The 14,024-nt window shown below is 35.9% G+C and overlaps 2 protein-coding genes and 1 pseudogene across 4 annotated transcripts; 1 reads left to right on the top strand and 2 right to left on the bottom strand.

Annotated features, from left to right (window-relative positions):
- Window positions 1–281: 281 nt before the first annotated feature.
- LOC122013064 lies at window positions 282–427 on the bottom strand (annotated as a pseudogene).
- Window positions 428–1,366: 939 nt separating this feature from the next.
- LOC122012690 (protein translocase subunit SecA-like) lies at window positions 1,367–7,876 on the top strand. 3 transcript variants are annotated; one of them, XR_006120293.1, is made up of 6 exons: window positions 1,367–1,703; window positions 1,774–1,922; window positions 4,835–4,996; window positions 5,874–5,989; window positions 6,121–6,289; window positions 7,698–7,876. XR_006120293.1 is itself a non-coding variant. In XM_042569306.1 (5 exons), exons 1-5 carry the CDS (start codon window positions 1,496–1,498, stop codon window positions 7,714–7,716), a joined length of 654 nt encoding a protein of 217 aa, XP_042425240.1. In that variant the 5' UTR covers window positions 1,368–1,495; the 3' UTR covers window positions 7,717–7,876. The 3 variants fall into 3 exon arrangements, 1 of the variants encoding a protein (XP_042425240.1); XR_006120292.1 differs by having other exon boundaries at window positions 6,121–6,303; XM_042569306.1 differs by lacking the exon at window positions 6,121–6,289 and having other exon boundaries at window positions 1,368–1,703.
- A 769-nt stretch (window positions 7,877–8,645) lies between these two features.
- On the bottom strand, window positions 8,646–14,007 carry LOC122012689 (C2 and GRAM domain-containing protein At1g03370-like). The gene is made up of 9 exons (XM_042569305.1): window positions 13,615–14,007; window positions 12,096–13,343; window positions 11,782–11,964; window positions 10,719–11,002; window positions 10,502–10,618; window positions 9,835–10,097; window positions 9,581–9,746; window positions 9,226–9,498; window positions 8,646–9,129 (listed from the first exon to the last, which is right to left on the bottom strand). The coding sequence occupies exons 1-9, from the start codon at window positions 13,961–13,963 to the stop codon at window positions 8,935–8,937; spliced, it is 3,078 nt and encodes a 1,025-aa protein (XP_042425239.1). The 5' UTR covers window positions 13,964–14,007; the 3' UTR covers window positions 8,646–8,934.
- Window positions 14,008–14,024: the final 17 nt, after the last annotated feature.

Here is a 14,024-nt window from a genome sequence, read left to right as displayed (position 1 = left end):
GCATTACTATCTTATGCCTTTGGCCGAGTGGGCCACCCGCTCGGCCGTACAATCCCGTTTAACGAGCGTCGGAACCCTGACTCCTCGCCGGGTGCCTTGGACTCCGATGGAACCCCGTTCGACCGACCGGTCTCCCCTTCTTCGGTCGGTCGTTCGACCCTTTGACTTTCACGTGGCGTTGACTTCCCAGAAAGGGGGTCCCCCGTTCTTACCGCCGGATCAAGATTAAAAAGAACAAATACTATACTTAATCTTGGTCAAAAGGTCACCCATAAATTAGGTAAGGGTGCGTCAGACCCATGCAATAATGCAATGCTAGGGTGACGCTCAAGAATCTCAATGCAAGCTACTGTAATGAACTTCTCCTTATACAAAATTAATTTAATATCATACTTGATCTTAGTAAAAAAAAAACTGAGAAAAATATATTTTTTAATATCGTCGATTTAAGATATTTATAGAAGTTTCTCTGCTTGTATTGTTGTCAATTCTAAGATATGAGACTAAAGAGAACTCTAGATTTTTAATTAATTAATAAGAAAATTTCTAATAATACACCATAACTGAATCTTAAACTCTAAATTCTTAATTGATTTATGAGAATTTTTTTTAATAATGTGCTGCAGTTAAATTTTAAACTTTAGATATCAGTCTTGAACTTTTGATCCTTAATTAATACATCCTTAATTAATATGTTTATGAAAATTACTAATAAATTTTAAAATTATTTTAGATGTGAAAAAATATTAATATTAACTTTATTTTGAATTTTATCAAAATTAATTATGGTACATATTCTTAAAAAAATATAGTAAGATAATCAAATGTATAGAGGGGTATAAATGAATCCGGTTAATTATACCAATGTTTCTCTTCATTTGAGATGATGTTTTAATTTTTGCCTAATATTTATTATATTTAAATTATTTTTTTTTTGAAAAAAAACCTACACGTAAAGTTTATTATGATAAAATATTATGCAAGTGTCATATTATATATTGGAAAAATAGAAAATGTATCTGAAAAAAGTAAAATAATATTCCAACATGTTAAAGTACATTAATTTAGTATTTTTTTAGTTTAATTTAAATGAAATTATTATATATGGAGCACTTTTATAAAAGTTAGTTAATTTATTTAAATTTAATTAAAATTATATGAAAATAATTTTAATTAAGTTTGAATAAATTTGATTCATAAAAAATATTTTAATATAAAATCTTGTAATCTACAATAATACTGAAATAAATATATTTTTAGAATAAGAAATATACGAGAGAATGTTTTGAAAATAAAGAACGCCTTTGAAAAATGATAATTAAGAACACATTTTTTTTAAAAAAAATTTGCCCTATTATTTTTACGCCCGTGATTGAACTACCCTTCTCCGAACAACAGCAACCCTATTAGAACCTTCGTCAACCCTCGGCGGCTATTGCCATTCCGATTCCCCCTCTCCGGGAATAGATTGTGACAGCGACTGCGACGGCCGTCGATGGCGATGGCGAGGCGGTCTCAGACCGTGGCTTCTCTTCTCCGCGCTTCTCTCCTCCGTCGCTTCTCCTCGCGCCTCTCTGAGCGGTCTATCTCTTCCTCCGCCCCTCGCCGACTGAGTTTTGGGTGGTTCGACAAGGTCAAGAGCGCTTTCACAGGAAAGCCCTCCCCTGACTCTTCGGCTTCCAAGATCGACTTCTCACTCACTGGTTAGTTGCAACTTCGATGTTTTCGGTTCCTAAGCCCTCTGTTGACTGGTATTTTATTCGGTTTCTGTAGAATTCGCTGATCAGATGGAAAAGGCGAAAACACTGGGCTCGTTGAAGCAGTTCGAGGTAGGCCGATGCAGCGAGGCTACCATGTCTGGCGCGTTCCAGAAGAACTCCGCTATCCTTCGTTACCTCGGCGCCATCGATCCCTCGGGAGAGGTTTGATTTTAGTTATCCTTCATGTTGCACTTTCCTTTTTTATTTTAATCCTTTCCAGTGGTCGTTGTAAGAGAAGCACAATGATTGTTGTACGCTTGTTTATTTTCTTCTCTTAACTTATTGATTTTGGAGTTGGGAAGATGAGGACTTGCATATTTTAAAATGGTAAGATGAGCTTTGCTGGTTTCTTTAAGCTAGCGTTTTTAATTAAATAAATTGGCGAACGAGAATCATAGTATTATGGAATGACAATGAGTATAAGCATGAATATCACTCTTAAAAATAATATTTGGTTAGTTGAATATTTTCTATCAGAATAAATCAAAATTTTCTTTTTTACCGTTAGAGGAGAAAAAAAATTAGATGTGAGAGAAGTTGAATGTGAGAAAAATATGAGAGAGAAAATGTGATGGGAAAGAATGAAGAGAGGGAAAGTGTGATAAGAGAAAATGAAAAAAGAGAGTGTGATAGGAGTAGGGATGACAATGGGGCGGGCGGGGACGGGTTTGCCATCCCCATCCCCACTTTTTCGGGTTCAGGGAATCCCCGAATCCGAACCATCAGGGATCAAATCCCCATCCTCGGCCCCATCTCCACTTTCATCCCCAAATTAATTTAAATTATTATTATTTTACTATTACTATTAATATTAATATTAATATAAACAATAATTTTATTATTAATATTTTTTTAAAAAATTAATATTAATATTATTATAAATATTATTATTAATAATTTTAAAAATAATATAATAATAATAATAATAATAATATTATTATTATTATTATTATTATTATTATTATTTTCGGGGTGGGTTCGGGGATGGGGACAATATCCTTATACCCGCCCCGAACCCACCCCATCCCCGAAAAAAATCCCCGAACCCGTCCCCATCCCCGAATAAATCAGGGATCCCCGTCCCCATTTCGGGTTTTCCCCGCGGAGCCCTGAACCCGCCAGGAAAATTGCCATCCCTAGATAGGAGAGAGCATGTAGTAAAAAAAGATGAATACGCTCGCCCCCCGCGTCCCGCCCGCCCGCCAAGGAGCAACATGGAGGAGGTAAATCACGGTGATTGAGAAGGCAAGTGGCAGGTGCGGTGAGTTTATACAGGTTGCAGGGATTTATGCCCTGCCAACCCTGAGATTCGACCCTAAGACTTCATGTGGCAATCAATCTGCCACTTATCAACTCAGTTAAGGTTGCGGGATCGTGATGGGAGAGAGGATGAGGAGAGAGAAAGTGTGATGGGAGAAAATGAAGAGAGAGAAATTATAATGAAAGAAAATGAGGAGAGAGAGAGTGATGGGAGAGATTGAGGAGAGAGAAAGTATGATCAGAAAAAAATAAGGAAAAAGAGTGTGGTGGGAGAGAAGGCATGATGAGAGAGGAAGAGGAAGAAGAAGAGAAAATGTGTGATGAGAGAGAATGAAGAGAGAGAAAGTGTGATGAGAAAAAAATGAAGATAGAGAGTGTATGCTGCGAGAGATTTAAGAGAGAGAGAGAGTATGATAAGAGAGAAAGTGTGATGATAGAATGAGGAGAGAGAAATCATGATGAAAGAGAACAAAGAGAGAGAAAGTGATATTAAAAAAAAATTGAACAAATATATTAAGGGTATTTTCGTCCAAAACTTAATTTTCATTCTCATTCTCATCAAAATCTAATGGAAGAGGTGGGTTTCATCAATACCTAAGTTTTGGATTTCATTCCAAAATTTTAATTTCATTCCCATCAATCAAACATAAGGTTTGAGAATAAATTCATTATCTCATTCCCAAACCCTTAAACCAAATGCCACCTTAGACTTCTAACTGATTCAACTATTTCATGCAAATCAATCTTAACTTATTGTGAATTGATAATCTTGCTAATTGATTACATCAGTGATATTTCCTATTCAGCCTTATTTAAATCTGATAGAACAGTTGAAGATATGATTAACTACTTCATTATCTCTTTAAACTTGCTGAAGTTTTCCAATTTTTATGCTGTTGATAAGCGAAGAACAATCATCTAAATATTTCATGTCTTATGAAGGGGGTGTTTGATGCTGATTTTATTTGATTGTTCAATTTCTTGTTAAGAAGGTGTGTGAGAGGTATTAGAAACCTAACAAAAACTCTAATTTATAGATGTTCTGTGTATCACTACCAGCAATCTTACATTATCCAGAATGGTGAGATAGCCCCAAATAATTGGATCGCCTCCTTGTTGCTGAATTTCATGTTAAAAATCACTGATAAGATGGGTTTTCTCCAATTGTTAATGACCATAATTTGTTGGAATTCACTTGTGTTCATGTATTAGTATAACATCAATAGTAGTCAGGCATGTCTGGCATGATGCTGATTTAAATTAAGTTATGAGTATTATCATGAACTCTTATTTTTGACCAAGCGTTCAGGACTCATACTATGCACGAGGAGACAGTAACCTTCAGTATTGTGCTAGAATAGTGTGCTTGGAAATGGACAACCTTGTTGACTAACTGGTTTTTGTTCAACAGTTAGCTGATTCACATGTATTATTCAAATTATTACATATAAGCCGACTTGATGATTCATTTTAAAATAGCATGTGTCATAGGTGACAATTCTAGAACAAATAAAAAATCTTGGACTTTGGATGGTTATCAGATAGCTATTAACATTCTCCTTTATCATAGTTTGCTTCTTTCTTGATCTAATGATTACTACGTTATTGGTTTTTCTGCACTTCTATTATGTCTATAATCATCTTATGCATTTGCTTTAATTTGTATTCTTTCATTTGTTCAATATATGTATGATATTAACTCTTCTTATTTCTCTGTCAATTATGATCAATCAGTTTGGACAATTTAAATTTAACCTAACGCTTAAAATTTTCTCCTAGTTTCTGGTACAAATGGAGTTTGTTTTCTTCTATAGAATTTGCAGAACAGCCATAAACAGGATGCAGCAAAACATTGCAATGCCACAATAGCTGATGTTGAACATGTTTTAGCAAAATACTCATGGGCTAAAGAGGCACAAAAGAAGATTGAAAAATTGAAAGAGGAAGGAAAACCTATGCCAACGAGCTTTAGTGAGGTAATTGCTTTGTAGCCATTTTAATGCTGTAGGAAGAATGCCATTAAACAGAGGAACCAAAATGATTTTACTAACAAGCAGACTTGTGCATTTATATGATAGTTCACTCATAAGTTGTGTATATCTTCTTTACAACGCATCAGCAAGCAAGTTATATGTTATAACTAGATCTTATAATGAGATTATGAGACCCATTGTGTCAGATCAATCCATGATTTAATTGGCGTGCATTCGTATGCTTGATGTGTTGTTTCATTTCTAGTGCTTGATCTCCACTTGCTGTCAAGTAGTTTGAAAATCCCATCTTTGGGAAGTGCACTCTCTTAAACCTTTTTCATGTAAAAAAATAAACAAGTTGAAAGAAACAACGGAGGATAGTATGAAACATAATTTCTAAAATTAGAGATTTAGTCTACCATGTACTTCAAAATTATGCAATACTTCTAAAATTCAATGAATTGCTGTGGATGATTATCAGATTTCATTTTTGTTGGCTGCTGTATTCCATATTTTGGATCCATTTGCTGTTCACTTATATTTCCATCCTGAGATTAATCAAGCAGCTTCTGCAAAATCTATGTACATTCCTTTGAATGGAAAAAACATTCTTCGCTAATGCAGGCATATCCAAATAAGGATTACATAATTTCTCCTCTCATGCGGTTTCAGTTGGACTAGGATTTTATTGAAATATTAGCTTCATGCGTTGGGTTTGTTGTGTTGTATATCTGAAAGGACATGTTATGTGAAGGTTTCTCCCTCAAACTTGTCAGCTCATGATAAATGGCAAAAGAATTGTATTTTCTCTTGTCTATTTTTTGTTTGGTTGAAATGAAAGTACATGATGCAGAATATAAATATATTGCACTTTTTGTAGGTACAAAAACTAATGGGCTCAACACCATTAGATCTTGGAAGGTCTAATTTGGCAAAGAGTGGGCAAATAAGTAGAAATGCTCTCTGCCCATGTGGATCTGGAAAAAGATACAAAAGGTATGACTTAATTCCAGCTGTTCTTTAGTTGAAATTAAGAGCAAATATCCAATCCTGGTATTTCCATGGGTCTTGGCCCTACCAACCCATCCCTTCAGAGAGGTGAACTATAATTCTGGCTGTTGTGGCAGTTACACCCTACTGGCCTTTGGCTCTTCGAGGTTAAGCTCGAGTCTATGAAGAGAATGGAAGGTCGCATGTCAAAGGAGAAGAGAGAGGTTGTGACACCTCACTTTAGACTCAGATGAGAAATTCACCTCAGTTCTAACTCAGATGAGAAATTGTGAAGTTAATGAGGGGGTATGAAATTGGATGTGAGTATTTTCAACAGATGATTGAGTGTATTAAGTTAATTAGATAAATCTCCATCTGTGCGATGCCATCTTATGTATTGTTGTAGAAAATCTAGTCGTTAGCATGCTGTTATACGATTAGATTGGGCCCCTTAGGTTTAATTGGTTGATATAAGTTGAACTTTTAGGTTTTTTGGTAGAAAATCAAACTTTTAACTGAGAAGTTGTGACACCTAAATTTAGTTGTAGGCTAATAAGATTTTATAAAGCTTAGTTGAATGAATTAGCTTAGTTAAATTGGGCCTTGAGCATTTTGGGTTATGAGTTAGGTTTATTAAGTTAATTGTCATCCTTGGCCAGAGTCTTTCAACTCAAAATGGCATCCCCAGACTTTTCCTTAATGACATCTCAACAATTTTCTGCTTCTGAAACAAGCAATGTCCTCATCAGCTTCCATTGGCCATGATCTATGATGGCTAAATATGGTTTTCAGAGGCTTGACCCACCTAGATCAGCTTATTCCTGGCTCATCAATTAAACATGTGGGTATTTTAGTTTCACTCGCCTCTGGATGAGTTTACTCAAGATGACTAACCACTTAGGTGTATTTTGCTGCATGTATGGACCCTATGTCATTAATCCATGCGTCTTTCCTTTTTTAATGCTAATGTGAGAACAAATAGAGGAGGGTACCTGGCATAGATTACTTGGTGACCTACTAAATAGCTTGCAACACTCCATGTGACCTGGAAGGACAACTATGAGGCATGTATTTTATTTGGGTTGCAGCACCTTGTGACCAATGTGGTACTGAAGACAGACCCCAACCATCATTTCAACACTTGTTGCAAGTGTAACTCATCACAATATCAGTTCAAACCAATTTTAATCTAAATCTTTCCTTCTGAGAAGTTTACATATGCATTCTAGTGAGTAATCCATCCTTTTATGTTGTGTTTACTTGAGAGGAAGGGAGCTCAAATTGAGGTGAGAAGAAAAGCGGTCATTTCTTTTATTTACTTAGATAGAAGATCAAAAAGGAGAAGAAAGAAGCAATTTGGAGTTTTCTTTCTCCACTTTTTGCTCCTTTAAAGATGTGTGGTAGCTGAGAGGAAAGAGTGAAGGCTAGAAAGTTAGGTTAATCTTTTTTCAAGTAGTGACACGAATGAATTATTTCCGTTTCTTGTTTACTTTGATCATGTGTATTTTGTCTTATTTTTTCTTCTTTGAAGTAGACAAAAGAAAAAGGAAAATTCCTTTTCTCTTCCTCACCTGTCTCATCATCTTAATCACTGGTCTGATTAACCTTCCTGTATACACTATAGAGGAATATGAACTCTAGGAAGTCAGGTTATTTTTATTTTTTTTTTCAAGTAGTGACGTGAATGATTTTTGTTTCTTGTTTTTCAATACAGATGCTGTGGGACGACATAAAGCAGAAGAAACTTGCACCTGGACTCTCAACCTTTTAATAGCATCCAAAAAGCCCGGCAAAGATTACCCAAATCAATCATGAGATGTAAAACATTGGAGGTTAAGTGGTTTTAACGGTTAAGTTTCGGATCGTAATCAAGCAAAACAATTTTTTTCCTGATGCAGATTCTTTTGGGGGATGAATTCAATCAAAGATGAAGTGGTTAAACCTAAGCCCTTAACCTTGTCCAATTGTTTTTTGAATGTGTGTTTTATCCGTTGTAGGTTTAAAGTTCAGAAGCTTCTGCTCATCAATAAATAAAGGAGTTTAAGTTGCACACATTCTTTAACTTAGATGGTCATGGAACATGATCATCCGCACTCTTTTTTAATATTATCTCAGGATTTTGTAATCTTGCCAACTGAATATGCAGTTTTTTCCCAATCTTTTCTTTGATTTATTTTTTCTTTATTTCGGCAATATTAGTCGTAAGTAGGTAACACAGAACCAGCATGTTTCGGCCTTTCTAAAACAGTTAGCACGATATGATACAAATATACAAGTCAATTATTATTTTTAAAAATAATTTATGCCAATTTAATTCTGTAAGTGCAAATTTATATATAATTAATTTATTTTATATATATATCCTACCAATTTTTTACGTGATCGGGCAATTTATTTTTTATAATTGTATATTGATTCGAATGATATGATTTTCACGTCGTATTCTGTCAAATCACCTTCCGAGAAATACGAAAATAGCACGAGATGGCCTGCCTTCCGAGGTATTACTACTACACAACTGATAGCAGCACTCCTAGAATGCTCCTATGTGAAAACAAGCATGGATTATTTCCTCCAACAAACACAGAAAATTCAGCTTCAAATTTGTGCAATTGGATCATTTGGTTTGAACTAAAACTAAAATACAAACTTGCAAGATCAATAATTCATCAATAGAGATCTTCATCTCCAGTAATCACATCTTTAATGTCTACATATATTATTCACTATTTTTTGTGCAAAAAATAGTGTCACCAAATCAAATCAAATAACATATGATACAATAAATACAATGCCGAACAAACTAAAACAACGATGACCCTTTTTTGTTCAAAACTAGGGCGGCGGAAGATGGTTTGGCATTTTTCCAAATCTTGACATTGACTAAGATTTACCTCACACTTTAGCTTCCTAAAACCCGCCAAAGAATGATGATTTTATGCTAAACGATTCTATTTTGCTTGTAGAAGTTCATTCTCAACTCGAGTAAACATGTCCGTTAGTCGAAGTGATGAATTTGATATAACATTTTTTGTTATCCTCTTTTGATGGCTGGTGCTCTTCAGCCAAGCTATCCCTAATGATACAATGACATTGCATGCCCTCAGTTTTGGGGACAGATCCTCTATCTGATATCTGAAGTGAAGCTGCAGGACAGAGAAGAATAGGTTGCCGGTGAGACATTTTTTTACAATATTATCCACAACGCAATTCCATATGATTTTGGGAGAAATGAAGCTTACATTGAAATAGTCCCCGAGAAGAACACCTTGGAGAGCCATCACCTCTTCAATCAGCCATCCTTTTTTATCAGGCAGAGGAGATTTTTGCTGGGTGCTTGTCACTTCCCCTCCGTAACGTGACAAATTCTTGTCAAACTTGTAGTGAATTTGCCGTTGGTACACATCCGCTCTTACGGTTTCCCACGGAGAAAGAGAATAATCAACACAACCAAGTTTTTCCATCACACTTTTTTCCAAAGGACCTCCATTGAATAACTCCATCAGTGAATTACTCTGATCATGCATCAAAGTTTATTTTACTGATTCCTGTTTGGTAAGAACAAACATGCACAGGGTAATGGAAGAACTAACTTACATTGAGATCTATAGCAGAGGAGAAGACATCTGACATTTTAGCATCCTCTAAGCCTAAGAAAGACCCACTCTCTTCGTTATTTAGATTCCTTGCTCCAGATTCTTCAAGTAACTGCATCTTCTGTTCAGGGCTCAAGGCTCTTGCTTTCCACAGGGCCATGATTGTCCTGTTGGCAATTTTGATTCCTATCATCTTAAATTTAAGATAAGTTTCAACGAACAGAATCCCAACATATAATTTTTTACCGCAGTTACCTGTTTGCAACATTGAATGAAACAAATGACTGGAAGTGGAACCTAAGTCTTCCATCTGGGTCAACTGCCTTAGCACCATGCTTTGCATCTGTGCCTCTACCTTTGCGAAGGATGATTAAAAGAGAAGGACTTCCCATAGTTGCTAGTGATGGAGGAACCACTTGTATGTCATCAATATCTTCCCAAAGAAAGAAAAAATTCGTCTTGTGTCCAAAAAGGTTTGTGTGGAAACCAATTATTCTAGGAGACAGAAAAATGCGACCCTGAAAAAAATAAGAAACATATCTCTTACTTAACCATCTGGAAATAGCCTTTTGCAGAAAGCAGGGTAAGACTGTGTAGAATGGATCCTTCCCCGGGACCCCGCATAGCGGGAGCTTCGTGCACCGGGCTTCCTTTTTTTTTTGTATCTCTTACTTAACCACACACCTCACAAAAATAGCACATATCTCGTGTAGAATGGCATGTCTATGTTCATAACTGGGTCATATGATTCCTTTTTTTTTTTATATTATAAAACAAGTCTACACTGGTTTACATAATCATGATTGCCACAGCTAATAAGATGTAAATTAGATCTTGAGCACATGAAATATTACACTAATTAAACAAGAGATCAATGGTTGAATAAAATGACTTGGTGAGCAAGTAGAAATAAGAGAAACACCTGTGTAGGCATTCTGCGCTTCAGATGACAGGTAAAATCGTTGATGAGAAACTCTTCTGGCGGCAGACCAAAGAGCTTTTGAAAGGTAGAATTTGTTTGAGGGGACCGTACTACTATCTACAGGTTAAAAAGGTGCAAGAAATGTCATGAGTATACTATATTTGAAGTCCAAACCAGTAGAAGGAAAGCTTCAGGTATTGTTTAAGACAGAACTAACCTTTTTCCCAACCTCTTTCTCCATTTTAGTTATGTATTCCATGACAATGTCATTACCTCGTGTATTGTTTAAGAAAATCCGCAAAAGTAACTTAGACTGACATGTCTGTGCTAAATTCCCCTGAAGAGGAATCCTTACATCCACCAAGTCTGCTAAGTTAGACTTTACAAAGTTAATTTCAGCGTGACCAAGAGATGTTGCTTCATCGAAAGGTCCATCAAAGTCAAAAACATCAACATTCATCATAGATGGGGGATCATCCATAGCATCAAATTCAAAAACTTCTGAAAAATTAAGGCAGATACAATTAGAGTTTGGCAAAGGTTGCATTAAAAGTCAACAGCAATTATTGACATGATAATAGTGTGCATTTTGCTTGATCCTATGCATGGGACTGTATAATGACCATGCAGCAGTTGCATTAGTGAAAAATCTTGTAACAAATTTAAAACAAGATTGTGAGGAAATGGTAAAGATTACTAGAGGTGGGAACCGTCATTCGCCTAATTTGATCCTGGAAAAATTTCCTACAGAAATTGGTCAGATGTAGCAGCATAATTCCAATGTGTAAAACGAGTTCAGAAATATTTCCTTGTTAATTGGGTCGATGATAACTAACAACCTTTATGACACCACTTTATGAATATTGAAACTGTACCAAACCTGTAACAGTATTCATATGAGATACTAAAACTAGATACTTATTAATTTGGTTGACGTTAACTAAAAACCTTTATAACACCACTTTATGGATACTAAAACTGTACCATACCCGTAATAAAAATTATATGGGATATGAAGCCTGGATACAATTGCAGGTGCGTGAGGAATAAAATTCTGCTGTGATAGGATATGGAACTTATCCTATTTAAACTCAAGCTAAACTCTACCATTGACTTAAAGCGACTAAAGAAAAACACTTAAGAACACAATTTGAAAAGGAATCAAGGAAGATTTAGCTGGCATTATGTAAGGTTGGCATGGCTGTTAATGATAATGAGATGATAAAGCTCTGACCATGTGGTATAAAAAGAACAGTGCAAAAAATTAAATGAATAGTTACCGTTCCATTGAGGATTTAGTGTTTGGAACTTGATTGAGCTAGTTTTAGTTTTTCCATTGCAAGAAAAGACAACATAAGGATCAGAGTATCCGGTTGAGTCCACAGCTGCTAAGCTACTACATTCTATTAAAGCGACAGTTAATAACCATCCATCCCCTTGTGCTTTGACACCGTGGTCACTACCTGCATATTACATACTGAATTCACTACATGAAATGTCTACCATGAGTAAACACTTGAAACAAAAAATATTTTTTGAAAGTAATCAAGTAGCTTGGGGCAAACTCATGTTAGGCCATACACAAAACTGTTACCTCTTTGCTTCAAGGCCTGTAGGTAGCGTCCTACCACTTTTAGAAAAAGCTGTCCTTGTAGAACAAGAACTCCACAAACAACAATTTCACCAATTGAATCTGGCAGGTCTATTCCAGGAAATTCAAGTCCCTGGATTGTACTAGGATTTGCAAGAATAATGTGAATGAGAACATACAACATTGCAACCAAAGTAGATATGACTGTAAAGTTCCCAAAGAATCGAGATGCCAATTTCCAGTCAGACTCCCGCTCAGTTTGCAAAGAAGCTAAAATCTGCTCCTTGCTTATAGCAGTTTCTTTTAGATCAACAGGTTTTCTATTCTGTGATAGTAAATCAACAAACTGACTATAACTATCCTTCAATCCTTGCCTTGCTCCATTTTCAATCATTGATTTCATCATCGTGCTTTGTAAAAAATTCATGCGCCATGATATTACCAAACGTGATGATTGTTCTTCAGATGGCAAGTGAGGCCCTGGCATTATACAGAAAAGAATTTCTGTTCTGAAATAGCTACCAAAAGGAACATCAGGTATGCTTACACTTAACAGGACAGCAAAATTTGTCCCGTCGGCCTTCAAATAAGTCTGCTCTTCTGTAGCTGACACAGCCTTCACTAACTTTGTTGCAGCTTTTGTGTATAAGACCACTCTTTTCAAGGTTTCTCCACCATTTTCTAGTCTCCAAGGTCCAGCTTGAAAACCAGTTGTTCCTTGAATGTCAGCTAGTGATTGCCAAAATCTTGAACTTGGTGAAAAGAGAAGCGAGTTCAGATCAACCGGTGCAGTAGAATAAGATTGGTCAACAAGTATACCACCTGGCAAACCTGCAGGCATATCAACTCCTTCTAACTTTGGTATTATGCATTTCAATAATTCATCATATGGGATATCAGAGTCTGCATCAACAGTATGCTCTTCTAAAATTTTATCTGCTGATGAGACTTTAACTTTTTCAGGGCTAACATCCCTACTGGAAGAAGAAATAGTCCCAGAATTTTTCCCACCAAAAAACTGATACACTCGACCCACAAAAGTAACTGAATTTGGTTTGTCTTCCTTGAGAGTGTCCATTTCATTAGTTTCTGACACATCAGCTTGTTCTGTGTTGCCATTGGAAGAGACTGAATTCCTTCCCTTGGTTAACTCACTTGATCTATCATAGCTTGATACGAGATCATCAGAAATGGAACGCACTGTTTGTTCAATGTTTTTTTGATACAAGGAAATAGTGAGACAAATTTCACCTGCAGGATAAAACCACAAAGAACATTACTTGTAAAATCATACATGCAATCATCAACGAGAAAAAAAGGAAAAGTCATTATGAAATAGAGAGGAAACAAACATTTAAACATGATTATTGATAAGAGAATTTGCTTGTTCGAACATGTACTGATGTAAAGAATTTAGATATAGCATCATCTTCATCTCTAATCATTAGCTGAAACAACCCTAGCGGCTGCATTAACAGATTAACCAATAATTTTGTGTATGCATCGAAAGGAAACACATTACCACAATCTTTGCTCTTCAACTTTTTGCCTTTGGGCTGCAACTGATACCAGGTCAACCCAAGCGATAAGTTGTCAGAATCCAATACTTTGGTCAGTGACACCTTCACTTGGCCCAAGAAATCATCAGTGAAATACTTATCTTCATCCAAAACATTCACTATGAGCTCCTCACTAAGGTCTCCCACTTGAAGGTTAAACTCTTCATCCCAAAAAGGGTTGAGACTTTTTTTCACCACCTTAGTTTTCGCTCGGTGTTTTCCTAGCTGTAATTTCACATAAGGATCACTCAGTCCATTCAGATCCATAGCTTGAAGGTTCCTGGCTTCGATGACATGCACCAGGAGCTTCATTGCAAAATATTACTCAGCTAAACCTACTTCAGCAGTTGAAGGTACCAAAATATTATAGAGT

This window comes from Zingiber officinale, chromosome 8A, assembly GCF_018446385.1.
Source record: "Zingiber officinale cultivar Zhangliang chromosome 8A, Zo_v1.1, whole genome shotgun sequence".
Lineage (NCBI taxonomy): Eukaryota > Viridiplantae > Streptophyta > Magnoliopsida > Zingiberales > Zingiberaceae > Zingiber > Zingiber officinale.
This window is presented reverse-complemented; position numbering and strand designations above follow the sequence as displayed.